General features: G+C 39.1%; 5 protein-coding genes across 5 annotated transcripts; 2 read left to right on the top strand and 3 right to left on the bottom strand.

Moving 5' to 3' along the window:
* Nucleotides 1-9,480: 9,480 nt before the first annotated feature.
* On the top strand, nucleotides 9,481-10,068 carry GCK72_013074 (uncharacterized protein; the record flags this gene model as incomplete). Its single annotated transcript, XM_053729624.1, has 1 exon — nucleotides 9,481-10,068. One exon carries the CDS (start codon nucleotides 9,481-9,483, stop codon nucleotides 10,066-10,068), a length of 588 nt encoding a protein of 195 aa, XP_053584396.1.
* A 354-nt stretch (nucleotides 10,069-10,422) lies between these two features.
* GCK72_013073 (uncharacterized protein) lies at nucleotides 10,423-14,656 on the bottom strand (the record flags this gene model as incomplete). The annotated part of the gene is made up of 10 exons (XM_053729623.1): nucleotides 10,423-10,656; nucleotides 11,041-11,207; nucleotides 11,284-11,361; nucleotides 11,409-11,512; nucleotides 11,570-11,709; nucleotides 12,584-12,778; nucleotides 12,825-13,178; nucleotides 13,234-13,385; nucleotides 14,322-14,451; nucleotides 14,546-14,656. 10 exons carry the CDS (start codon nucleotides 14,654-14,656, stop codon nucleotides 10,423-10,425), a joined length of 1,665 nt encoding a protein of 554 aa, XP_053584395.1.
* Nucleotides 14,657-16,640: 1,984 nt separating this feature from the next.
* Nucleotides 16,641-17,766, bottom strand: GCK72_013072 (uncharacterized protein; the record flags this gene model as incomplete). Its single annotated transcript, XM_053729622.1, has 3 exons — nucleotides 16,641-16,706; nucleotides 16,886-17,125; nucleotides 17,476-17,766. The coding sequence occupies 3 exons, from the start codon at nucleotides 17,764-17,766 to the stop codon at nucleotides 16,641-16,643; spliced, it is 597 nt and encodes a 198-aa protein (XP_053584394.1).
* A 1,394-nt stretch (nucleotides 17,767-19,160) lies between these two features.
* Nucleotides 19,161-20,210, bottom strand: GCK72_013071 (uncharacterized protein; the record flags this gene model as incomplete). The annotated part of the gene is made up of 2 exons (XM_053729621.1): nucleotides 19,161-19,304; nucleotides 20,115-20,210. 2 exons carry the CDS (start codon nucleotides 20,208-20,210, stop codon nucleotides 19,161-19,163), a joined length of 240 nt encoding a protein of 79 aa, XP_053584393.1.
* Nucleotides 20,211-21,558: 1,348 nt separating this feature from the next.
* GCK72_013070 (uncharacterized protein) lies at nucleotides 21,559-27,300 on the top strand (the record flags this gene model as incomplete). Its single annotated transcript, XM_053729620.1, has 9 exons — nucleotides 21,559-21,792; nucleotides 21,846-21,991; nucleotides 22,075-23,021; nucleotides 23,607-23,757; nucleotides 23,981-24,323; nucleotides 24,634-24,945; nucleotides 25,249-26,275; nucleotides 26,325-26,545; nucleotides 27,106-27,300. The coding sequence occupies 9 exons, from the start codon at nucleotides 21,559-21,561 to the stop codon at nucleotides 27,298-27,300; spliced, it is 3,576 nt and encodes a 1,191-aa protein (XP_053584392.1).
* Nucleotides 27,301-27,608: the final 308 nt, after the last annotated feature.

Raw genomic sequence — 27,608 nt, 5'->3', positions numbered from 1 at the left:
ATATTTGACCAGAAGTACCGATTTACGGCCGAAAATTAGATTTTCAGCCGTTTTTTGACTCTGATTGAGTTTTTTGTAGACATAAAATGACAGTAATAAATAGTACTAGTGATTATATTAGTGTAACAAAATACGCTCTTTCATTTTTACCACAACCACAAGACGTATTGTTCATAGAAATTCGAGATATTTGACCAGAAGTACCGATTTACGGCCGAAAATTAGATTTTCAGCCGTTTTTGACTCTGATTGAGTTTTTTGTAGACATAAAATGACAGTAATAAATAGTACTAGTGATTATATTAGTGTAACAAAATACGCTCTTTCATTTTACACAACCACAAGACCGTATTGTTCATAGAAATTGGGATATTTGACCAGAAGTACCGATTTACGGCCGAAAATTAGATTTTCAGCCGTTTTTTGACTATCATTGAATTTTGGTAGACATAAAATGACTTTAATAATCAGGATTGGTAATTGTATTAGTAGAATAAAATACGCTCTTTCATTTGCACACAACCACAGAGCTGTATTGTTCATAGAAATTGGGATATTTGACCAGAAGTACCGATTTACGGCCGAAAATTAGATTTTCAGCCGTTTTTTGACTATCATTGAATTTTGGTAGACATAAAATGACTTTAATAATCAGGATTGGTAATTGTATTAGTAGAATAAAATACGCTCTTTCATTTGCACACAACCATAGAGCTGTATTGTTCATAGAAATTGGGATATTTGACCAGAAGTACCGATTTACGGCCGAAAATTAGATTTTCAGCCGTTTTTTGACTATCATTGAATTTTGGTAGACATAAAATGACTTTAATAATCAGGATTGGTAATTGTATTAGTAGAATAAAATACGCTCTTTCATTTGCACACAACCACAGAGCTGTATTGTTCATAGAAATTGGGATATTTGACCAGAAGTACCGATTTACGGCCGAAAATTAGATTTTCAGCCGTTTTTTGACTATCATTGAATTTTGGTAGACATAAAATGACTTTAATAATCAGGATTGGTAATTGTATTAGTAGAATAAAATACGCTCTTTCATTTGCACACAACCATAGAGCTGTATTGTTCATAGAAATTGGGATATTTGACCAGAAGTACCGATTTACGGCCGAAAATTAGATTTTCAGCCGTTTTTTGACTATCATTGAATTTTGGTAGACATAAAATGACTGTAATAATCAGGATTAGTTAGTGTATTAGTAGAATGAAGTACGCTCTTTCATTTGCACACAACCACAGAGCTGTATTGTTCATAGAAATTGGGATATTTGACCAGAAGTACCGATTTACGGCCGAAAATTAGATTTTCAGCCGTTTTTTTGACTATCATTGAATTTTGGTAGACATAAAATGACTGTAATAATCAGGATTAGTTAGTGTATTAGTAGAATGAAGTACGCTCTTTCATTTGCACACAACCACAGAGCTGTATTGTTCATAGAAATTGGGATATTTGACCAGAAGTACCGATTTACGGCCGAAAATTAGATTTTCAGCCGTTTTTTGACTATCATTGAATTTTGGTAGACATAAAATGACTTTAATAATTAGGATTAGTTAGTGTATTAGTAGAATGAAGTACGCTCTTTCATTTGCACACAACCACAGAGCTGTATTGTTCATAGAAATTGGGATATTTGACCAGAAGTACCGATTTACGGCCGAAAATTAGATTTTCAGCCGTTTTTTGACTATCATTGAATTTTGGTAGACATAAAATGACTTTAATAATTAGGATTAGTTAGTGTATTAGTAGAATGAAGTACGCTCTTTCATTTGCACACAACCACAGAGCTGTATTGTTCATAGAAATTGGGATATTTGACCAGAAGTACCGATTTACGGCCGAAAATTAGATTTTCAGCCGTTTTTTTGACTATCATTGAATTTTGGTAGACATAAAATGACTTTAATAATCAGGATTGGTAATTGTATTAGTAGAATAAAATACGCTCTTTCATTTGCACACAACCATAGAGCTGTATTGTTCATAGAAATTGGGATATTTGACCAGAAGTACCGATTACGGCCGAAAATTAGATTTTCAGCCGTTTTTTTGACTATCATTGAATTTTGGTAGACATAAAATGACTGTAATAATCAGGATTAGTTAGTGTATTAGTAGAATGAAGTACGCTCTTTCATTTGCACACAACCACAGAGCTGTATTGTTCATAGAAATTGGGATATTTGACCAGAAGTACCGATTTACGGCCGAAAATTAGATTTTCAGCCGTTTTTTGACTATCATTGAATTTTGGTAGACATAAAATGACTGTAATAATCAGGATTAGTTAGTGTATTAGTAGAATGAAGTACGCTCTTTCATTTGCACACAACCACAGAGCTGTATTGTTCATAGAAATTGGGATATTTGACCAGAAGTACCGATTTACGGCCGAAAATTAGATTTTCAGCCGTTTTTTGACTATCATTGAATTTTGGTAGACATAAAATGACTTTAATAATTAGGATTAGTTAGTGTATTAGTAGAATGAAGTACGCTCTTTCATTTGCACACAACCACAGAGCTGTATTGTTCATAGAAATTGGGATATTTGACCAGAAGTACCGATTTACGGCCGAAAATTAGATTTTCAGCCGTTTTTTGACTATCATTGAATTTTGGTAGACATAAATGACTTTAATAATCAGGATTGGTAATTGTATTAGTAGAATAAAATACGCTCTTTCATTTGCACACAACCATAGAGCTGTATTGTTCATAGAAATTGGGATATTTGACCAGAAGTACCGATTTACGGCCGAAAATTAGATTTTCAGCCGTTTTTTGACTATCATTGAATTTTGGTAGACATAAAATGACTGTAATAATCAGGATTAGTTAGTGTATTAGTAGAATGAAGTACGCTCTTTCATTTGCACACAACCACAGAGCTGTATTGTTCATAGAAATTGGGATATTTGACCAGAAGTACCGATTTACGGCCGAAAATTAGATTTTCAGCCGTTTTTTGACTATCATTGAATTTTGGTAGACATAAAATGACTGTAATAATCAGGATTAGTTAGTGTATTAGTAGAATGAAGTACGCTCTTTCATTTGCACACAACCACAGAGCTGTATTGTTCATAGAAATTGGGATATTTGACCAGAAGTACCGATTTACGGCCGAAAATTAGATTTTCAGCCGTTTTTTGACTATCATTGAATTTTGGTAGACATAAAATGACTGTAATAATCAGGATTAGTTAGTGTATTAGTAGAATGAAGTACGCTCTTTCATTTGCACACAACCACAGAGCTGTATTGTTCATAGAAATTGGGATATTTGACCAGAAGTACCGATTTACGGCCGAAAATTAGATTTTCAGCCGTTTTTTTGACTATCATTGAATTTTGGTAGACATAAAATGACTTTAATAATCAGGATTGGTAATTGTATTAGTAGAATAAAATACGCTCTTTCATTTGCACACAACCACTAGAGCTGTATTGTTCATAGAAATTGGGATATTTGACCAGAAGTACCGATTTACGGCCGAAAATTAGATTTTCAGCCGTTTTTTGACTATCATTGAATTTTGGTAGACATAAAATGACTGTAATAATCAGGATTAGTTAGTGTATTAGTAGAATGAAGTACGCTCTTTCATTTGCACACAACCACAGAGCTGTATTGTTCATAGAAATTGGGATATTTGACCAGAAGTACCGATTTACGGCCGAAAATTAGATTTTCAGCCGTTTTTTGACTATCATTGAATTTTGGTAGACATAAAATGACTTTAATAATCAGGATTAGGTAATTGTATTAGTAGAATAAAATACGCTCTTTCATTTGCACACAACCACAGAGCTGTATTGTTCATAGAAATTGGGATATTTGACCAGAAGTACCGATTTACGGCCGAAAATTAGATTTTCAGCCGTTTTTTTGACTATCATTGAATTTTGGTAGACATAAAATGACTGTAATAATCAGGATTAGTTAGTGTATTAGTAGAATGAAGTACGCTCTTTCATTTGCACACAACCACAGAGCTGTATTGTTCATAGAAATTGGGATATTTGACCAGAAGTACCGATTTACGGCCGAAAATTAGATTTTCAGCCGTTTTTTGACTATCATTGAATTTTGGTAGACATAAAATGACTGTAATAATCAGGATTAGTTAGTGTATTAGTAGAATGAAGTACGCTCTTTCATTTGCACACAACCACAGAGCTGTATTGTTCATAGAAATTGGGATATTTGACCAGAAGTACCGATTTACGGCCGAAAATTAGATTTTCAGCCGTTTTTTTGACTATCATTGAATTTTGGTAGACATAAAATGACTGTAATAATCAGGATTAGTTAGTGTATTAGTAGAATGAAGTACGCTCTTTCATTTGCACACAACCACAGAGCTGTATTGTTCATAGAAATTGGGATATTTGACCAGAAGTACCGATTTACGGCCGAAAATTAGATTTTCAGCCGTTTTTTGACTATCATTGAATTTTGGTAGACATAAAATGACTTTAATAATCAGGATTAGTTAGTGTATTAGTAGAATGAAGTACGCTCTTTCATTTGCACACAACCACAGAGCTGTATTGTTCATAGAAATTGGGATATTTGACCAGAAGTACCGATTTACGGCCGAAAATTAGATTTTCAGCCGTTTTTTGACTATCATTGAATTTTGGTAGACATAAAATGACTGTAATAATCAGGATTAGTTAGTGTATTAGTAGAATGAAGTACGCTCTTTCATTTGCACACAACCACAGAGCTGTATTGTTCATAGAAATTGGGATATTTGACCAGAAGTACCGATTTACGGCCGAAAATTAGATTTTCAGCCGTTTTTTTGACTATCATTGAATTTTGGTAGACATAAAATGACTTTAATAATCAGGATTAGTTAGTGTATTAGTAGAATGAAGTACGCTCTTTCATTTGCACACAACCACAGAGCTGTATTGTTCATAGAAATTGGGATATTTGACCAGAAGTACCGATTTACGGCCGAAAATTAGATTTTCAGCCGTTTTTTTGACTATCATTGAATTTTGGTAGACATAAAATGACTGTAATAATCAGGATTAGTTAGTGTATTAGTAGAATGAAGTACGCTCTTTCATTTGCACACAACCACAGAGCTGTATTGTTCATAGAAATTGGGATATTTGACCAGAAGTACCGATTTACGGCCGAAAATTAGATTTTCAGCCGTTTTTTGACTATCATTGAATTTTGGTAGACATAAAATGACTTTAATAATCAGGATTAGTTAGTGTATTAGTAGAATGAAGTACGCTCTTTCATTTGCACACAACCACAGAGCTGTATTGTTCATAGAAATTGGGATATTTGACCAGAAGTACCGATTTACGGCCGAAAATTAGATTTTCAGCCGTTTTTTGACTATCATTGAATTTTGGTAGACATAAAATGACTGTAATAATTAGGATTAGTTAGTGTATTAGTAGAATGAAGTACGCTCTTTCATTTGCACACAACCACAGAGCTGTATTGTTCATAGAAATTGGGATATTTGACCAGAAGTACCGATTTACGGCCGAAAATTAGATTTTCAGCCGTTTTTTGACTATCATTGAATTTTGGTAGACATAAAATGACTTTAATAATCAGGATTAGTTAGTGTATTAGTAGAATGAAGTACGCTCTTTCATTTGCACACAACCACAGAGCTGTATTGTTCATAGAAATTGGGATATTTGACCAGAAGTACCGATTTACGGCCGAAAATTAGATTTTCAGCCGTTTTTTGACTATCATTGAATTTTGGTAGACATAAAATGACTTTAATAATTAGGATTAGTTAGTGTATTAGTAGAATGAAGTACGCTCTTTCATTTGCACACAACCACAGAGCTGTATTGTTCATAGAAATTGGGATATTTGACCAGAAGTACCGATTTACGGCCGAAAATTAGATTTTCAGCCGTTTTTTGACTATCATTGAATTTTGGTAGACATAAAATGACTGTAATAATCAGGATTAGTTAGTGTATTAGTAGAATAAAATACGCTCTTTCATTTGCACACAACCATAGAGCTGTATTGTTCATAGAAATTGGGATATTTGACCAGAAGTACCGATTTACGGCCGAAAATTAGATTTTCAGCCGTTTTTTTGACTATCATTGAATTTTGGTAGACATAAAATGACTGTAATAATCAGGATTAGTTAGTGTATTAGTAGAATGAAGTACGCTCTTTCATTTGCACACAACCACAGAGCTGTATTGTTCATAGAAATTGGGATATTTGACCAGAAGTACCGATTTACGGCCGAAAATTAGATTTTCAGCCGTTTTTTTGACTATCATTGAATTTTGGTAGACATAAAATGACTTTAATAATCAGGATTGGTAATTGTATTAGTAGAATAAAATACGCTCTTTCATTTGCACACAACCATAGAGCTGTATTGTTCATAGAAATTGGGATATTTGACCAGAAGTACCGATTTACGGCCGAAAATTAGATTTTCAGCCGTTTTTTGACTATCATTGAATTTTGGTAGACATAAAATGACTGTAATAATCAGGATTGGTAATTGTATTAGTAGAATAAAATACGCTCTTTCATTTGCACACAACCACAGAGCTGTATTGTTCATAGAAATTGGGATATTTGACCAGAAGTACCGATTTACGGCCGAAAATTAGATTTTCAGCCGTTTTTTTGACTATCATTGAATTTTGGTAGACATAAAATGACTGTAATAATCAGGATTAGTTAGTGTATTAGTAGAATGAAGTACGCTCTTTCATTTGCACACAACCACAGAGCTGTATTGTTCATAGAAATTGGGATATTTGACCAGAAGTACCGATTTACGGCCGAAAATTAGATTTTCAGCCGTTTTTTGACTATCATTGAATTTTGGTAGACATAAAATGACTGTAATAATCAGGATTGGTAATTGTATTAGTAGAATAAAATACGCTCTTTCATTTGCACACAACCACAGAGCTGTATTGTTCATAGAAATTGGGATATTTGACCAGAAGTACCGATTTACGGCCGAAAATTAGATTTTCAGCCGTTTTTTGACTATCATTGAATTTTGGTAGACATAAAATGACTGTAATAATCAGGATTGGTAATTGTATTAGTAGAATAAAATACGCTCTTTCATTTGCACACAACCACAGAGCTGTATTGTTCATAGAAATTGGGATATTTGACCAGAAGTACCGATTTACGGCCGAAAATTAGATTTTCAGCCGTTTTTTGACTATCATTGAATTTTGGTAGACATAAAATGACTTTAATAATTAGGATTAGTTAGTGTATTAGTAGAATGAAGTACGCTCTTTCATTTGCACACAACCACAGAGCTGTATTGTTCATAGAAATTGGGATATTTGACCAGAAGTACCGATTTACGGCCGAAAATTAGATTTTCAGCCGTTTTTTGACTATCATTGAATTTTGGTAGACATAAAATGACTTTAATAATTAGGATTAGTTAGTGTATTAGTAGAATGAAGTACGCTCTTTCATTTGCACACAACCACAGAGCTGTATTGTTCATAGAAATTGGGATATTTGACCAGAAGTACCGATTTTACGGCCGAAAATTAGATTTTCAGCCGTTTTTTTGACTATCATTGAATTTTGGTAGACATAAAATGACTGTAATAATCAGGATTGGTAATTGTATTAGTAGAATAAAATACGCTCTTTCATTTGCACACAACCACAGAGCTGTATTGTTCATAGAAATTGGGATATTTGACCAGAAGTACCGATTTACGGCCGAAAATTAGATTTTCAGCCGTTTTTTGACTATCATTGAATTTTGGTAGACATAAAAGTGACTTTAATAATCAGGATTAGTTAGTGTATTAGTAGAATAAAATACGCTCTTTCATTTGCACACAACCACAGAGCTGTATTGTTCATAGAAATTGGGATATTTGACCAGAAGTACCGATTTACGGCCGAAAATTAGATTTTCAGCCGTTTTTTGACTATCATTGAATTTTGGTAGACATAAAATGACTTTAATAATTAGGATTAGTTAGTGTATTAGTAGAATGAAGTACGCTCTTTCATTTGCACACAACCACAGAGCTGTATTGTTCATAGAAATTGGGATATTTGACCAGAAGTACCGATTTACGGCCGAAAATTAGATTTTCAGCCGTTTTTTGACTATCATTGAATTTTGGTAGACATAAAATGACTTTAATAATTAGGATTAGTTAGTGTATTAGTAGAATGAAGTACGCTCTTTCATTTGCACACAACCACAGAGCTGTATTGTTCATAGAAATTGGGATATTTGACCAGAAGTACCGATTTACGGCCGAAAATTAGATTTTCAGCCGTTTTTTGACTATCATTGAATTTTGGTAGACATAAAATGACTTTAATAATTAGGATTAGTTAGTGTATTAGTAGAATGAAGTACGCTCTTTCATTTGCACACAACCACAGAGCTGTATTGTTCATAGAAATTGGGATATTTGACCAGAAGTACCGATTTACGGCCGAAAATTAGATTTTCAGCCGTTTTTTGACTATCATTGAATTTTGGTAGACATAAAATGACTGTAATAATCAGGATTGGTAATTGTATTAGTAGAATAAAATACGCTCTTTCATTTGCACACAACCACAGAGCTGTATTGTTCATAGAAATTGGGATATTTGACCAGAAGTACCGATTTACGGCCGAAAATTAGATTTTCAGCCGTTTTTTGACTATCATTGAATTTTGGTAGACATAAAATGACTGTAATAATCAGGATTGGTAATTGTATTAGTAGAATAAAATACGCTCTTTCATTTGCACACAACCACAGAGCTGTATTGTTCATAGAAATTGGGATATTTGACCAGAAGTACCGATTTACGGCCGAAAATTAGATTTTCAGCCGTTTTTTGACTATCATTGAATTTTGGTAGACATAAAATGACTGTAATAATCAGGATTAGTTAGTGTATTAGTAGAATGAAGTACGCTCTTTCATTTGCACACAACCACAGAGCTGTATTGTTCATAGAAATTGGGATATTTGACCAGAAGTACCGATTTACGGCCGAAAATTAGATTTTCAGCCGTTTTTTGACTATCATTGAATTTTGGTAGACATAAAATGACTGTAATAATCAGGATTGGTAATTGTATTAGTAGAATAAAATACGCTCTTTCATTTGCACACAACCACAGAGCTGTATTGTTCATAGAAATTGGGATATTTGACCAGAAGTACCGATTTACGGCCGAAAATTAGATTTTCAGCCGTTTTTTTGACTATCATTGAATTTTGGTAGACATAAAATGACTTTAATAATTAGGATTAGTTAGTGTATTAGTAGAATGAAGTACGCTCTTTCATTTGCACACAACCACAGAGCTGTATTGTTCATAGAAATTGAGATATTTGACCAGAAGAACCGAAGTCGTTGAGACATGCACTGACTTCGAAGAGTTGGTTTGATGGAACAAGTGGAGGAAAGATGGGAAAAAGATACTGGCTGAAAGAGGAAGTGATCAAGGACAAGTTCTCGAATAAGCTGGAAGTGATACTCTTTGAGAAATCAAAGAAGACAGATCTGTTGTGGCCAAAGGAAAAGGCAAGTATCCTTGCGGATCCACGTGGAATCAACTTCTTCCAAGATATGATCGACGGAAAGATTGGATTGCCACGGCAGCTCTTCTACTATGTGATTGGAACTTCTGCTCCACAATTCGCCGGACCGGAGAATTCTGCTCTCTTCTATCACCTTCTATCGATCGGATTCATCCCGGAGGACTTTTCGGCTCATTTCACCCAATTGGATACTCCATGTCTCCATATTGAGCCAAAGTTCGTTGAAGAGCGGACGCAATTCAACGTGAAGATGCTCTCCGACGCTCGGAACATTGAGTGCTACCGAGCAGGCTTGGATAAGGAAGATGACAATGTGGAGGAGTTGGTTGGGAACTATGGAAAGGGGTTCATCGCTGCAATTGGGGATTACTTCAGCTATCAACGAAAATTGAAATCTGAAGGTTACAAGAATTGGACGACTCCAGTGTTGGAAGTGATTGAAGGTGAAGGATAATTAATTGATTTTTGTTAAAATTGCTAATTACTCCTAATAAAAATCATCTAGCGTTCATCACAATTTACTCAGATTTTCCAAAAAAAAATATAACATTCAGGCGAATAGAAGATAGAGGGGTGCGTTGGAAGTTATCATCAATGACTAAAAAGGACAATTATGGTACAAAGAACAGTGGCGGAAGGGAGGAAGAAATCACGTTAGTTTCAATTAGAAAATAGAAAAATAGAAAAATTGCACAAGAGAATGGGGAAATTATAATTAGAATTAGAATTAGCTTAGAATCGGGAAGTGAAAAAATGACGAAAACGAATTGTAAAAAGCGAAGAATCAATAAATAATGCAATTAAAAAATCAATCATATCTAGCAGAAAGTGATGACAATTTACTAGCGACATCCTGATAGAACGCGGCTTGTCTCTTCAAATAAGTACCCATCGTCGACTTCAAATCCTCCACTTTTTCAGCCGTTTGATGCTGAATTTCAGCAATCACCGCGTAGCTCATCGTATCCATTCGTTGACGCATCTTCTCCGCTTCAACCGCCGACAAACGTCCCTCACTGTCACGGTACTTTTGGAGGGCTTGCTGAAATACGAAATTCAAATTATTTTCCCGCGAAACTGGAAGTTTAGTGAAGCGCGTTTGCACACGATTGGGCAAATTGTCCATTGAGTCGCCGCTCAGCCAAATTGCGTGCTTATAACGTGGACGAACGATAGAAAGTTAAATTTTCCACTTTTCTACCATTTTTCTGGCTTTTTTGGGTTAAAATTGGCACAAAAAAATTATCGAATTCATCAAAAAAAGAAGGAAAAATACAAATTTTCAACACACAAAAAATATTTGTGTGTAAATTTTTTGAATTTCGCGCTAATTTTAAGCAATTTTCTTTAGAGCGCAGATTCTTCATATGGACGTTCTATGACGCTGTGAGTAATGCTAGTGGAGAAAAGGGGCGGAGCCTATTACCTTATGAACATGAAGAATGTCTGGAACATTCTGAACAGTTCCCTTATAAGAATACAAATTCTCCAACACTGGTTCCATGTCATTCTTCGTGTGAGCATCGAACACCTGTCCGATTTCGTGGTATTCTGATGCAGTGTGAGCGAGAGCATCAGTGAGACGACGGCTGGCTGGAAATGAGGCTATTAGAGTTAATTGGGAGTTAATTGGGAGTTAATTAGAGTTAATTAGTCTAAAATCACTCACCAACAGTCTCATCGATTTCGAACGATTGTTGAAGTGTCTTGAACGCGCTGCCCATCTTTTGCCAGTTTTGTTTCACCGCTGAAATTTTTTAAATTTTAAATTTTTTTCAAATCTAGAATACTCACGACCAGCGAAGACCTTCTGGAACATGTTCATTCTCTCTTGCATCACACGCATCGCCTCCTCCGACGTCTTCACACTTCGCTGGAATCGTTCCATTTGGAGATCACTGGAAATTTTTTTTGAGATTTCAGAGATACGAATCCTAGATTTTCAGACAACTTACACACTGTTTGGCTCCAATTGTTGTTGTGGCACTTGGATACAATTCAGGAAACTTCCACCAATGTATTCGTCCTTCTCGGCTCGTCGTTTTCCGCTTTTCCAGTCTTTTTCGTCGGTGCAACTGATGAAATGGAGCCAGACCTGGAAAATTCTGATGTCTGTCGCTCTGTCTGTGCATCGGAATGTCCAGATGTCTGTTTCTGTGCATTCGACTGTTCAAATGGCTGTCTGTCTGTGTGTCCTGTGCATCCAGATGTCTGTTTGTACATCCGAATATCCAGATGTCTGCATATCTGTTTTTTGCAAATGTCAAGATGTCTGTCTGTGCACCCGAATGTCCAGATGTCTATCGGTCTGTGTCTGTGCATCGTAATGTCCAGATGTCTGTCTGTCTGTACATCTGAATGTCCAGATGTCTGTCTGTGCATCCAAATGTCCAGAGATTTATCTGTATCTGTCTGAAAGTCCACATGTCTGTCTCTACATCCAAATGTCCAGATTTCTGTCTCTGCATCGGAATGTCCGTCTGTCTGAACATCCTAATGTCCAGATGTCTGTCTGTGCATCCGAATGTCCAAATTTCCAGATGTCTTTCTATCTGTCTGTATTTTTGAATGTCCAGATTTCTGTCTGCGCATCTGAATGTCCAGATGTCTGTCTGTCTGTACATCCGGATGTCCAGATGTCTGTCTGTGCATCCCAATTTCCAGATGTCTGTCTGTCTGTGTTTTCGGATGTCCAGATGTATGTCTGTGCATCCGAATGTCCGGATATCTACCTGCATGTCTGTACATCCAAATGTCCGTATGTCTGTCTTCGCATCCAAATGTTCAGATTTCTGTCTCTGCATCTGAATGTCCGGATGTCTTTTTGTCTGTCCGTGCATCCGAATGTCCAGATGTCTATCTGTCTGTCTGTGTATCCGAATGTCAAGATGCCTGTCTCTACATCCGAATGTCCAGATGTCTGTCTGCCTGTGTATCTGTTCGCCCAGATGCCTTTGTCTAAAACTCACCTCCGACTGACTCAACACTGGATGTCGGCAAATCTTGTTAACCCACAATTGAAGAATATGCTTTCGATGATCGATCAAATCCTCTTCATACCGTCCGGCCACTTGTTTCTCGGGTAGTGGTGGGATCGGAATGAAGATGTATTTGGCGGAGAGTTGCTCGTGGAGCCAATCGAAATGTTTGTAACGACGGGATACCTGACGCTAGTGGATGGTTAGACTGGTGCTTAGGGGGAATTCTTACCTGAATATTAGTCAAACTGGAGGTAATCGAGTAGGCGATGAAACTCTTCAATCCCTTCAACTTTGACTCTTTCTTCGGTTTATCGACGACACAATGATAGTATTGTTGAATTGGTTTCCATTGAATTATTCCATTATTCATAATCACTTCGTGTCTTTCGGAAATCGGACTCGACGTCTTTGACTCGCCGATGACGTACGCTTCGACACCGGACTTTACAAAGTTTGAGAATCGATTGATGTTCTTGTTCACTTTGCTCGATCCACGATCGGCACCGTGCTCCGAATGACTACGGCTCAAGTCGCGACGAGAGTTCGAGGCGAGAGAGGAGGCGACTGTCGGGCGGGATGGTTCCTGGAAGAAGAAATGATGATGAAGGGGCGGGAGAGAAGGAGGAGAGAGCGGAGACGTCATGCATAGGAAGCAGAACTACAACACATGCAGCTTTCAGCATTGAAAGTGCTGGAAATTTGGCTCCGGAACGTTTGGAAACCGAGACATTTGGCAACCTTGACATCCCAACACCGGACGTTTCGAAACCATAACATTCCAACACGAAACCTGAAAAAAATCACTGAAAATTAGGCATTTTTTCAATGATTTTTTCAAGTTTAGTGTCGAATTGTCATGGTTTCAAAATTTTTGGTTTCAAAATGTCTGGCTTCGAAATGTCTCACTGGGGAAGGTCATAGAGACAGTGCATGGAACGTGACCTATACCATTGGAAACCTGAGAACACGCTGATTCCAAATATATATGCAGTTTTTGCCCTCGAGACCTGGTATTCGCGAAAAATGAGGTCAAAGTTCTGAAAAATGACAAATTACTACTTTTCACACGAAAATTGCAAAAAATGTTTCGTGTGTCAGAAAAGTAAAAACTTGCTATTTTCAGAACTTCGACCTCCTTTTTCTCGAATACCAGGTCTCAAGGGCAAAAAACTGAATATATATTTGGAATCGCCGTTTTTCTCAGCTTTCCAATGATATAGGCTATGTCCCATATCTCCAGACTGACTTTATGACCCTAGTGAGATGGTTTCAGAATGTCTGGTTTCCAAATGTCTCGGTTGCCAGATGTCTCAGCTTTCAAACTTTAGGTTTCGAAATGTCCCGAAGTAACGCTTCTATGAAATCTGCTGGCACGCCAACAATAGATATTCACGATAGCGAGTATACAGACGACTTCACAATTCGAACTTAATGAATGCACAGACTCCACGAATAATCACCCGAACCTTATAATTCTCATGATGAGACGAGTGTGACGAGTGATGATGTACAACACTCCCACACGTCGCCGACTTCTCAATTCTCCGTCGACTATCCCTCTCCTCACTGGGACGTCTCCGTCGCGTGCTATCTTGTCTACTAAGACGTTTTTTTCGCCGACCGTTGCGAGCCTACACTACCGTTTCGTTTGTTGGGTAGACCACCGTCTGGAAGTGGGAGTACGGTAAGAGGTGACCTAAGAATTCTAGACAGAATGAATAATAACCTTGCTGACTATTCCGTGTCTCATCATCAGTCGACATGTCGGTTCGAGACCCACTGGCACGATGATGATGCATCAGATGGTTTGAGGAGGAGCCTACTGCTGATGGATCATGAACAGATAGGCGGTGTTCCTTAATCGGGTTAGTTGAGATCTTAGGTATATTTACATATACTTTTTAACTTAAATTTCAGAATCCTATCAATATTAGCTACAACCTAACTAACCCAAGACGGCGAAAACGAGACACTCGCTCGATGAAATCCACGAATTTCAGAGAGTGGAATAGGGCGATTGTAGAAGAAGACGTCGGCGTCAGATTGACGCAATCGACGCATTTTCTTTCATAAAAGGGCAAAATATATAGAAGATGAGTGGAGAGTATTGAGAGATTCTCTTTTTTCTTCTTGTTGCATGAGCAGCAAAAATGACTTTCTGGAGTCAAGAAGACGGAGGGAACAACTCTATCTCTCCCTCGTTTTCACTCAATAGCGGCAATCAGGGGTTGCGGACTTTTTGGGTTAGACATAAGGGAGAGAGGATATCCTTATTCTTTGAAAGTGAGCTCTGAGATCAAAAGTTTTGGGATTTGCAGCCGTTTTTTGGGTGGAGAAGACTGGGTTGAAATCAGGAAAAAATCCAGAAAAATTCACTAAAAACGTGAAAATTTGGAGCATATTCTAAAAATGTCTCTAAACCGTTCAGACTAAACACCACGATTCCCGTTCTCCTGACTCAAAATGAGCCTTCGTGGAAGAGTTTTCCCACGCGGCCGTGTAGTCCTTTCGGACAAGATTTCTGTTTAATTCCTCGTTTTCTCTCTTTTTCAATAAATTTTCGTCGTTTTTTCGATATAAATCGAAAAAAAAACACGAATGTTTGTAGAAAAAAGTGAAAAACAATGAATTGAACTGAAATCTTGTCCGAGAGGACTACACGCCCGCGTGGAAGAACTCTTCCATCTAGGCTCTTTTTGAGCCAAGAGAACGGGACCTGTTGCGGTTAGCATATGCTCCAAATTTTCACATTTTTAGTGAACATTTCTGGAAGATACTATTGAAAAACCAAAAAATTTAGATATCACTTGTCTTTTCTAATTTCAAACCGCCTTCCTCCAGTAAAACCAAAAAATGGCTACAATCGAAATTGCTCGGAAATCTCCCCTTCTAAACCATTCAACCTTAAACTACACTGTCAGAGGCCTTAATTATCTGCTAATTAACTAATTAACCCCGATTTTTCTTAACATTCTCAAATTTCTGAAACTCTCATTACATTCTGAAACGATTGTGGGCTGACTTGAAGATGGTCTAACGCGATGAAACTGGCGGATCGTCCACGATGGAATAACATATTTTCAGAAGAAGACGAATACTAGTCGAATTTCAGAATGACATTTAGACTCGACAATATTTGTAGAATGAGTTGAGTGAAGACAACGTCGTCGGCTTCGGGGTCTCCAGAATTTGAAATGATTAGATGAAACTACTCGCAGAGAAGAAGAAAATCAACAGACGAATAAAGAATGCTCTATTTTGGAGCAAAAGACGAAGAAGACACCGGAAGGACATGTTGCCGACCACATCGGTTTCCTTTATTTTCGGATTTCTCTGTTTCTGAATGGGGCTGCGAGAGAGAAGAGAGGAGTTTTAGCTCAATGAAAGATGCAAAAGAAGTGGAAAAAACACTGAAAATCATACTTGTCAAGGCCAGGGTATTTGGAGCTAAAGTTCAAATTTTTAGAACATTTTTCATACTTCACGGTCTCCCACACTCCAAAAAAGAACTGCAAGAAACGTGAAGCAGATTTTTTCACGTTTTGATTCAATTCTTTCGGATTTTGCACTGAAAATGCAGGCATTTTTGAGTTTTCAGACGTCGCAATGGATGAAAAAAGGGTCCCATCTATCAGAATTTTAGAAAATTAAATTCTCTATCTAACTAGCCAAAAACGTGAATTTTGGTAAGAAATTGACTTTTTTGATATCAAAAAAACAGATTTTCAGAAAAATTTGTATAACTTTTTGGCAGAAAACTGTTTCAAACGAAAATTGCTCATTATGTACTTGAGAAGGCTCTGAAACTATTAAGATGTTCAGAAAAATATATATTGACTGAAATTGTTGAAAATCTCATTTTTCTGAAAATCGGTTTTTCTGTATCAAAAAGTCAATTTCTTTCCAAAATTCACGTTTTTTGGCTTATAAGATCGAGAATTTAATTTCACACAATTCTGATGGATGGGTCCCATTTTTCATCCATTGCGACGTCTGAAAACCTAAAAAATATTCCATTTTCAGTGCAAAAAACAAAAGAATTGAATTAAAACGTGAAAAAATCGGCTTCACGTTTCTTGCAGTTCTTTTTCGCAGTGGGAGGCCGTAAAGTCTGAAATTTTTGAATTTTTCTGCGAAAAAGTCAAATTTTCGACTCTCATTCAGGATTAGAAGAACATCAGAAAAATCATCAGAAATTTTCACATTTTCGAGGAAAAATTTCAAAAATTTCAAAAAAAAATTTCCAAGGCCTTGACAAGTATACTGAAAATCAGATTAGACAACTCCTACCTGCTCATCATCCTCATCAGTCCACTCATCATCGAAATCATCATTCTGTGACGCAGCCGTTGGGTACGCTGCAGAAGATCTCGGCACTTCAGGGAGAGACGTCGCTTGATGATGATGAGATGATGAGGTACTGTAGACGGGCGGCACGTTGTCAGTGGCTCCCCAATCGTCAAAGTTGCGTGCAGGTGGTGGTGGAACGAAGCTGGATGGAGCCGCGGCTGGAAGTGGGGGCGGGGCGACCTGGAATTTTTTGGTTAATTATTGTGAAAAAATAAAGTTTGGTCAGAGATTTTCAGAATGCAAGTGCAGACAGGAAGATGTGGGCGGAGCTTAAACAGCAAGCGGCGCGGTGGCAATTTGAAATTCCAGCTGATTCCAGCTCAAGGAACATTGAATTTCGAGATAAATTCGTATTTTAATCGATTTTTTCCACGTTTTTATCGATCAAAACACGAATTAATCTTGAAGTTGAATGCTACTCGTTAAAAAATCAGCGGAAATTTCAAATTTCGACCGCGCCCCTAAGCTCCGCCCACAACTCCCTGCCGCACTTGCGGAATTTTTTATTTCACAGTATTTCTCTATCATACATGTTTCCCTCCGCCCAATTTCGACCCGAAAACTTTTTCTTTGCTATGATGAGAACTCTGATGATGATGGTGTCGTTCTTCTTCCTCTTCCATCAAAATCGGTTGCGCCGCTCTCTTATGCGGAGAGGACGACGAGGTCTCCGGTTTGATGAGTGTACTACACGTGTGACGTCGAAGCATCTGTTTGCGACGTCGTTCGAGAAGTTGTCGATGCGCGTCTTCAGATGATTGACCGCCGGGTGGCGTCGGATAGTTTTCGACCGCTTTTCGGAGGGATGATGTGAAGAGCATTGCGAGAATTTTGAGGGTGGTGAGGTGATAGTGGGAAGGGTGAGAGAGTACTGGAAGAATTGGGTGGATCGGATGGATCGGTGGGGACGGTGGGATCCGTTGGAAGCGGGGAAAGAGCGGAGGAGTCGAAAACAATTGACACAAATCAGAAACCGTCAGACCAAGAAACGATGTAAAAATTGGGTCATAGGTACTTTCGACTCCGGGAAGTCCATTTCTGTCATCAAAACCTTCTAAATGTATCTGCGAGCCGAGTTATGAGCTCTCAAACTTTTCACATAGTTACGCCGGAATTCCATGTGAAAGAGCTGAACCATATGAAAAGTTTGAGAGCTCATAACACGGCTCGCAGGGACATTTAGCAGGTTTTGACTGCAAAAATGGACGTTGTCGAAAGTACCTATGACCCAATTTTTAGATCGTTAGAAATCCGCAAAAAGAGAATAGAGCAGAGATCTCTTATAACTCGCTTCAAAATCATCATTTGAGCAGAAAAAGGTACCAAAATGTATATCTCGGCGAGTTCTACGTGGCTGACTTGATATCCGCCCGATTTGGATTCATTATTAGTCCTCGGGCGGGCTAGAATGCGAAAAATTGCCAAAAAATGGCACTCTAGCCGTTTCGTGGCATTCTAGCCCGCCCGAGAATCAATAACGAATCCTTATCCGACCGGTATCAAGCCAGGCACGTATAATTCATCGAGATCTACATTTCGGTATGTTTTTCTACTCGAAATTCTGATTTTGAAGCGAAAAAATGAACGAAATCAGTTAACAGATTCAGAATCCTCACAACGTCAACTTCTCACCAATGTGACCTCAACTACAGTAACCAACTATAGGAAAAAGAAACGCTAAAGCCGGAAATGAAAACAAAGCCTCCAAAAAATCTCAACAAAAAAACGTATACGACAAATCCGGTAGACTGGGACCGACGAAAACGGTGATTGTTTTTTCTTTTTTAGGTTTTCTCCTCTTGTCTTCAAGTGAGTAGGAGGATCCTTCCGAAGGGGAGAAGACGTCTCCAGGGATAACCCGAAAAATGGGGGAAAACCAATTTCAAAATAGTTTTCTCTCTTCTCCCCCCTCTTTTCTGTTTTAGGTTTTTCCCCTCTTTTTGTTGTTCGTTATGTTCCAAGTTCTTCCTTTTGTTATTGGATACATGAATTTATTGCTCATTCTTACGATTTTTGAGTGCTGAAATGAGCATTTTTGAGCTCCAGAGCTCCACAGAGCGCAGGCTCGGAAGGCTCGAAATTGTGAGATGCGGAGAGAAATTTAAATTTCCAATCATTTTGATGTGTTGCGACGGACGAATGAGTAAGTGAGCCCCCGAGTCAATTTAGGGCAGAGGAGGGAAAACAAGAGAAAGAGAAATACAATCAGGATTTCTCAAAATAGAATTTTCTTTCTTTCTGAAAGTGAGTTTACCGGTGGCATCGAACGAGACGCTTGATAGGGGGTCACGTAGGTTTCTGGGAAGAGACCCACGGAGCCACGCACGTTTCGACCTTCCATCCATCCGCCGTCAATGTTCTGGAAATCGGGGAAATTTTCAGCTTTTTTTTAATAAACTGGGAAATTTTTGATATTTCATAATTGGATTTTTGAAAAAAAATTCCAGCTTTTGGCCTACTTTTCAGCGGAAATTAATTTTTTGAAAAAAAGCACTGGTTATTGGTTTTTTTAAGCAAAAGCGGTAAATTAACGTCTTGAGAATCGTCTGTGTGCTGGAAATGTCGATTTTAAAGAAAAAATGTAGATATTTGACTGAAAAACTGGAAAAATGGTACTTTCCTACTGAAAATATGGATTGTTGGGGAAAAAAGCGCCGCTTTTCAGCTTGAAACTCTCATTTTTGCTCAAAAACATAACAAATTTTGTCATTTTTTGATTTTTGACTGTGGATTTTACCGAAATTCCAAAATTGTTGAAATAAGGAATTTCTACTTTTGTTTTTTTGAGTATTTTTTTGGTTGAAAAACTGAAAAATGATACTTTCCTGCTGAAAATATGGATTTTCGGGGAAAAAGTGCAGTTTTCTCTGGAAAAAATCAGTTTGTAATGTAAAACGTGAATTTTTCCCTGGAAAAAATGCAATTTTTCACTTGTAAAACTGATTATTTGTTCAAAACGCCGTTTTTCAGGTTAAAAATCTCATTTTTTGCTCAAAAACATGCATTTTCCGTCAATTTTTCCTCCAAATTTATAGATTTCTTATTGCGGATTTTACCGAAGTTCCCAAATTTTTGTAATTAAGAATTTCTATTTTTGATAAAAAATCGTCGATTTTTCTTGAAATTTGGAGTTTTTCTCCCAATTTTTCCAATAAAAAAAACTACAAACCTCTCTAATAACCGTCAAAATCTCTCCAGCGGCTATCGTCATTTCACCGGAATTCGGCTGCGCTTCGAAGTCATATTCTGCTCGCACCTGAGCCATTTTTCTGAAATAAAACGCTTTTTAGAGGGTTTTCAGAGGATTTTCAGAGCGGAAAAGCGGCCAGCAACACACAGAAAAACCGTTAGGAATGGAAAGAATTGAAAAATCAATGAAAATAAACAATGAGTCATATTGCTGGACAGGGCGAAACTCGTGATGATGAGGACGATGATGATGGAAAAAGAGGGAGGAGAAGTTGGGGGATGGTGTCGAATTTCCATATTTTTTGATGAAAAAGAGGGCTCTTTCAGACTTATTTATATGAAACGTCCGGAGGAAGGAGAAACAATTCGATCTAAATAATTCTTATCAGGAATTAATGCAATACGATGTGTGAAATGATTCAGCACGACGTTTCTATGTATTTCTTGATTAATCTTATTAAAACCGCATCGTTTTTTGGAGATTATACGACTTTTTCTTCCTCTGATGTGGTTTTGGGTTTTTTCGTGGCGAATTAAATGGAGAAAACATCGGAAGAGATTCTGAAATTCATTGACAACCGAAAAACAACAAAAATTTCGAAATCCAATTTCGCAACAACACAAAACACTGTTATGACGCAAACAATACGGTTTGGAAGCGAAAAAGAAAAGCTTTATGGTCACACCAACACAAGCCAATCAACCTTCCCGCGAAAACACATGACGACGCAGAGAAAAATAGCGGTGGAAACCGAACGCGGGATCGTAAAATCCGATTTTCCAGCGCTTCTTTTCCCTGCAGAAACCGGTTTTTCGATTATATGTTTTTTCCGCTTTGTTTCTTCGATTTTCGCGATTTTTTAATAAATTTTGGATTTTTTTGAAGCCAACGCGCGATTTTTTGAACAATTTTCCAATTTTTTTCCTCAATTTTCCCGAATTTCGCGCTATTTCTCGCCGAAAAAGAAACGCAGGCGGTGTGAAATTAAAGGCGCAGCTAGTAAAACAGCCGGCGGGTCTCGCAACGACCGTCGTTTTTCTCTGCACTCTCTTTTCGAATTTACTCTCTCGTCGCGTCGCGGCTCTCTTCTTTCTCGAGTTTCCCACAGAATATGGCCAATTTGCACGATGATTTTATGGATTTTCACGATTTTTTCGCTGAAAATTCATAAAAAATTCGATGAGAAATGTAAATATCATGCGAAAAGCAATAAAAATCCGTCTATTTGTCGTCAAATATCGATTTTATCGTGTCTATCGCAGTTGTGATGGTGTTTCGTTTCGCAGGATTTTCGAAATCAATTTTATCACTATAAATATGCAATTTGCAACTATTCTACTTCGTTGTTTGGCTATCGACTTCTCCGCATTTCCCCCTCCATGGATCCCGCCATCACCCCATACACATTTTCCTAACATTTCAGATGTCTCAATTCGGTGGCGGAAAACCGCCCAATCAATGGCATCGTCCAACTGCTCCAGGAGGTGCTCCACAGCTCTCCGGCTTCCCGGCAGTCAACTTCGGTGGTGTTCCAATGGTCGGAATGGGCGTTCCGATGGGAATGGTCAATCAGGCGGCGTTCTCCTCGCCAAATGTGCTCGGAATGCAAGGAATCATGGGCGCAGTCCCACAACAGTCTCTGACTCAACAACAACCGGTAATTAGTGGAGTATTCACGGCGCTGCATTTTTTTGTGTTTCGTTCTTACAGAGCTTCCAACAACAAAACGGTCTTCAGCAAGGGGGTAACATGCAACAGAACGCGGGCGCCAAAAATCAACGGACTTTCGTCGGTGTCGTCACTAAAATGCTTGATACTTATGGATTCGTCGATGATGACGTCTTTTTCCAACATAGGTTCGTAGGGAGTTCTGAAAAGGAAAATTTCAAAAAATACAAAGAGAAAATGGGGGAAAGTGAGGAATTCGTTCTTTTTTCAGCGTAATCCGCGGCTCCCATCCACGTGTCGGCGACAAAGTGATGGTAGAGGCCAACTACAACCCATCGATGCCGTTCAAATGGAACGCCTACAGAATCCAACTTCTCAACGCGGCCACCCAACAAGAGCCAGTGCGCCAAGCTCCTCCACAACAGCAACAACAACAACAGATTCCTCAGCAACGTGGCGGTCAAGAATCCCAGCGTTGGGGATCGAACGATCGAGGAGATCGTAACGGTGGTGGCCGTGGAAACGAGTCACCACTCCATCGTTCCGCTCCACAACGTCGTCACTCTCCACCAGCTCGACGTGCTTCTCCACCAAGGCGTAGCAGTCCAAAACGTGATACCCGTCCTTCTCGTGAACCCAGAGAGGCGAGAGAACCCAGAAGATCTCCACCACCGAGACGTGCTGTCTCCCCTAGAAGAGCCTCTTCTCCAGCTACTGCTCCAGTCAAAAACGACAGAAAACGAGAGAGAAGTCCCAGTGGAAGTGTCGCTCCGTCGATTCGTCGTGATAGTGCGAGTCCGCCAAGAAGACGTGCCAGAATCATTCCTCGCTACGAATGTCGTGTCCAACGACCGGCTCTCCTATCTCAAATCGTGTCTGGATCGGTTCTCCGTCACAGATATTCCAAGATGTATCTCCCATCGGATTACGTGGATCTCACTTTCGATTGGGTATCCACAATCCAGTTGGATATGTCATTAGACATGAATAATCCGATTCAATTCCACGTCTTCAACAAAGACGTCGACTATATCGGAGAGCCACTTCCAGAGCTCGAACCAGAAGACTCTGATCATCGTCACCAGGTGAAAGTGTTGCTTTTGTCGCACGCTGGAAAATCGGAAGTCGTCAAGAAGTCGTTCTGTTTGATGGCTGATGGCACTACAGATGATCATCAGGAGCCGCAGAGTCTCTTGAAGAATCTTCACTTTTTAACTGGTAAATAATGGAAAACTCGCACTTGCAAACCGGGTAGCCGCGTAATTTGCTTCAAACTGAGTTTTATGAGCTGAAAAATATACCAAAATGTAGATCTCGGCGAGTTCTATGTCCGTGGCCTACTGAAGAGACAAAATTATAATGAAAATGGTTCCAAAATACCTATTTTCAGCTTTAAAATGCTTAAAAGTGGTTCGTGGCCGAATTTTTTCCTGTTTGGGCTTATGTAAATTTCAGAAAATAAGTGCCAAAAAACGCGAAAATGGCCAAAAAAGTCACTCTAGCCCAGCTCGTAGTAGGTGAAAATGTTCGTGAAATTCAGATTCTGGCCTAGAAACCCAAACTGAACCAAAAATTCGGCCACGGGCCACTTTTAAGCAATTTAGAGCTGAAAATAGGTGTTTTGAAGCTAATTTTCATTCTAATTCTGTCTGTTCAGTAGGTCACTGACATAGAACTCGCCGAGATTTACTTTTTCGTATATTTTTCAGCTTATAATATTGAGTTTGAAGCGAGTTACGTCCCGGTTTGCAAGTATGAAAAAACTGAAAATCGGGGGAAAAAACTCAATTATTTTTTCTCCAGGCGCTCGCGGAAAAGAGACTATGGGAATCGGCGGAGCCTGGTCTCCATCGCTCGACGGTGCCGATCCGAGCTCTCCGACCACAATGATCCGTACGGCGGTCCGTACGACTCGTGCTCTCACCGGAATCGATTTGTCGTCGGTTTCTCAGTGGTAAGCTCCCGGAATTTCGGTTTCGCCTTCTTCTTGTCCTCTAGGGTTAATTTAAACTTTTTCTTTCTAAAAACCGAAAATATGTGTCTCTCTCTAAATCTGAATCTCTCACAAACACAATCCGATCTTTGCCGACGTGCCGAACTTCAACTTCTCATCAGAATCTCTCTCTCTGAAAACTCTCTTTCTCTATTTCTCCATCCATTTCATTTGCCGAACACAGGTTCTCAATGGTCACAATTCGCTACTACCGTGCCGATAAGCAGCGCATAGATCACGTCAACTTCTTGCTCCCCGACACTCAATCATTGGCTCTAGATGATGCGCAATGGACGGCCGCCGAAGCTGGAATTGGCGAACAACTCAAGGCCAAATTGGCTGAAATCGACGCGTTGAAGATTGAGGAGGAGGAGCCGCCGGTCGTCGTGGAGATGGCGGAGCCAGAAGTTCAGGAAACAACACCTTCAGATGTCGTCGTCGTCCCGGCTACAGAATCGGCTTGCGAAGAGCCAAAAGAAGCGTCGTCTGAGACGAAGGAAGAGACGAAGGAAGTCAAGGAAAGTATCGTCCTGTTATGGGTTTTCATTTATTCTTTTAGATTTTCGAGTCTTTTTTTCTTTTTTTATCCGTGATGTTACTTGGTTACTGTGCTGTGTGCTGTCCCCAATCACCACAATGCTTTTCTCTCGCCCCCAGCCTCAAATAATACAGTTTGCATGCCCCCAAACCAAAGAAAACCTCATTTTCAGTATTCAGCAATCACTATTATTCTAGGTACAATGAGTAAAAAAACGATTTTTTGAGCAGAAAATATCTATCTCTCTCCATCTCATCTCCAAAGTCCTCCCATTCCTTTCATAACCAATATCTATTTAGGTGGAGAACGATGCTGACGTCAGTATGAACAGCGAATCGGATGACAAGACGCCGCAGCACGTCGTCGACGCTGGACAAGGCCCGACGAATTGGAGTAAACTTGATCCGAAATCGATGAAAGTCGCGGAACTTCGTGTCGAGTTGGAGCTTCGTGGACTGGAGACGAAGGGGATTAAGACGCTCCTCGTGCAACGCCTTCAGACGGCTCTTGATAATGAGAAGTCGACGGAGGCGGCGGCGGCGAAAGATGTCGAGATGAAGGATGTGTCGGATGCGGCGGTGAAGCAGGAGACAGCTGGAGAAGAGAATCCGGTTAGTTGAAAAAGAAAGAGTTTTTGAGCAACTTTTATCATTGGAGCATATGCTGAAAATCGCTCTAAACCCTCTAAATTCCCGTTTTTCCCGGCTCAAAATGACCCTTCGTGGAAGAGTTTTGTCCACCGTGTAGTCCTCTCGGACAAAATGATTTCTCAATTCCTCGTTTTCTCGATTTTTCAACAAATTTTCGTGTTTTTTTTTTCAATTTATATCGTAAAAAGAAGAAAAAACAGAAAGAAAAAAGAGAGAAAGTTGCTCAGAATTCATTTTTTCCAAATTTCACTGAAATGATTTCAGGCCGCATTCATAGCGCCACCAATAGAGGAAACCAAGGCGAAGACCGAAGCAGAGGCGAAGAAAGAGCAAGAAGAGGCTGATAAGCGAAAGAAAAAGGAGGAGGCGTTGGAAAAGGAGAAACGAGAGAAGCGAGAGGCGCTCGAGAAGCATTATCAGCTGCCGAAAGACAAGAAAATCTTGGTTTTCCCGTCGAAAAGCTACAAATCTGGAAAGTTTGATTGTAAAGTGATGAGTCTCAGCTCGCTTTTGGACTATCGTCACGATGATAACAAGGAGAATCAGTTCGAGGTTTCACTCTTCGCTGAGGCTTTCAAGGAGATGATTGAGAGAAATTCGGCGTTTACTATCTACGAGACACTAGTGAATTGTGGAGATCGTGATGCTGAAAAGAAGCGGCGTGATGAGGCGAGAGAGAAGCCGGTTGAAGTGGCGACTGAAACTGAGAAACCAGCGGATGGAGGAGGAGCTGAGGAGAAGTCTTCCGAGAAGAAAGAAGAGAAAAAAGAAGAAGAGAAAAAGGAGGAAAAGAAGGAGAAGGTTGAGAGAATAGAGGTGAAATCAGTTGTCGCCAATCGAACTGTCTACGAAGCGTTCTCACTTTTCGACGCGAATCTTTGTGGTTATTTGACTGAACGAGATATCGAGGAGATCCTCTACAATGGAGAATTCGGAATATCGCGAGGTCAAATTCAGAAGCTCGCGAAGAAGTTGTCAGTTCGAGACAAGATCAACTATCGTCATCTGACTGATGTGCTTACCGATATGGACGGAAACGTTCGTCACACACCGGGCGGCGCTGATGACGTTGTGGAGACTGACGATTTGATTAAAGGATTCGGGATGAAGTTGGCGAAGAGTTCGGAGGATCAGACGACTCAGAAGACGTCGTCGGAGGTTTCATCAGATGGTGTTGTGATTATTAATGGAAGTGCAGTGAATGTGGGGCAGAAATTGAAGTTGTTGAAGCAAGTGGAGAAGGAGAGAGATGAGGCGAAAGCGACGGTTAATGAGCAGATCTCGTTGATTGGTAAGGCGGCGTAGGCGCGCCAGCCATCATACAAAATTATCTTTTCCAGAACAACTGCGTGAGGCGAAGGCGGATATTGAGAAGAAGAAGAAGGATATCGACTCGCACTATCACAAATCGAACAAGAAATTGAACGAGACGAGTGCTCAGCTTAAAACTGTTCAAGACGATAACTCGTCGTTGAAACAAGCGCTTCAAGACTGCAAACGGCATGCGGATCGCATTTTTTCGGTGGTTGAGAAGGCTATGCCGGCGCCGAAGAAGGAGAAGGTTAGGGATTGTGTGGTTTTGGGCTAAAATCTGGAATTTTTGATCTGCACGCTTCTTACAACCGCGCTCTACCGAAACCGAAGAAAATTGTGTGCGAAATTGAGAGACGTGGAGAAAAAGAGACATTTTTCATGGGCATTTCGGTAGAGCGCAGTTGTGATAACTGTGATGTGCTATTTTTTCTCAATAAGTGTGTTTTTTTTGGTTTTTTTTAATCAAAAACGGAAAATTGACATCTGGAGAGTCATCTTTGTCACTGGGATGCTGGAAATGTCAATTTTAGAGTGAAAATTTAGATTTTTAACTGAAAAATGGTACTTTCCTGCTGAAAATATGGATTTTTGGTGAAAACATTCATTTTTCCAAAAAAAAATTAGTTTTTTATGGAAACAATCGCGATTTTTCCTCGAAAAAGTGGGATTTTGCGATTTTTCACTTGAAAAATTGATTTTTGTTCAAAAACATGGATATTTCCGTCAGTTTTCTCTCATATCGGATTAAATGGACAAAATTTTGACCCGAAAAAATGTCATTTTCCATTCAAAATTCAACATTTTCAGAAGGAAGAAAAGGAGAAATCCGCTGAGAAAAAGGACGAGAAGCCAACGGAGAAATCTGCCGAGAAGTCGACATCAGAAGACGCCCAAGACGCGCCAGCTGCCACCGTCACCGCTTCGGATTCCACGACAACCGAGCCAATCGCCGTTGATGAGCAGCCTTCTGAGGAGAAAGTTACGGAGGAGAAGAAGGAATAATTATCGATTTTTTTTCCGATTCCTCCAAATATTTTTATTCTTTTTGTCTGTTTCATTTATTTTATTTTATTGAAAAAGATCTGTTTCAGTTGTAATCTTAAAGGTTTCTTTTCTTTTTTCCTCTCTAACCCCAAAAATGCATCTCTCTCATGTTCCAAAAGTGTTTTCCCTTCCCCCAGTTTGTGTGCTCTCCTGAAAAATGAAAAAAATAAAGGAAATGTCTGTGAAGTTCCCTAGAAGTTTGCAGCTATTTCTGGTAGTCACACCCCTCTCTTTACTGATCCTCCGTCCCGCCCCTCCTTTAGGTC

Source organism: Caenorhabditis remanei, chromosome IV (assembly GCF_010183535.1).
Source record: "Caenorhabditis remanei strain PX506 chromosome IV, whole genome shotgun sequence".
Classification (NCBI taxonomy): domain Eukaryota; kingdom Metazoa; phylum Nematoda; class Chromadorea; order Rhabditida; family Rhabditidae; genus Caenorhabditis; species Caenorhabditis remanei.
The sequence above is the reverse complement of the archived record's forward strand: the minus strand, read 5'-3'. Positions and strand labels throughout refer to the sequence as shown.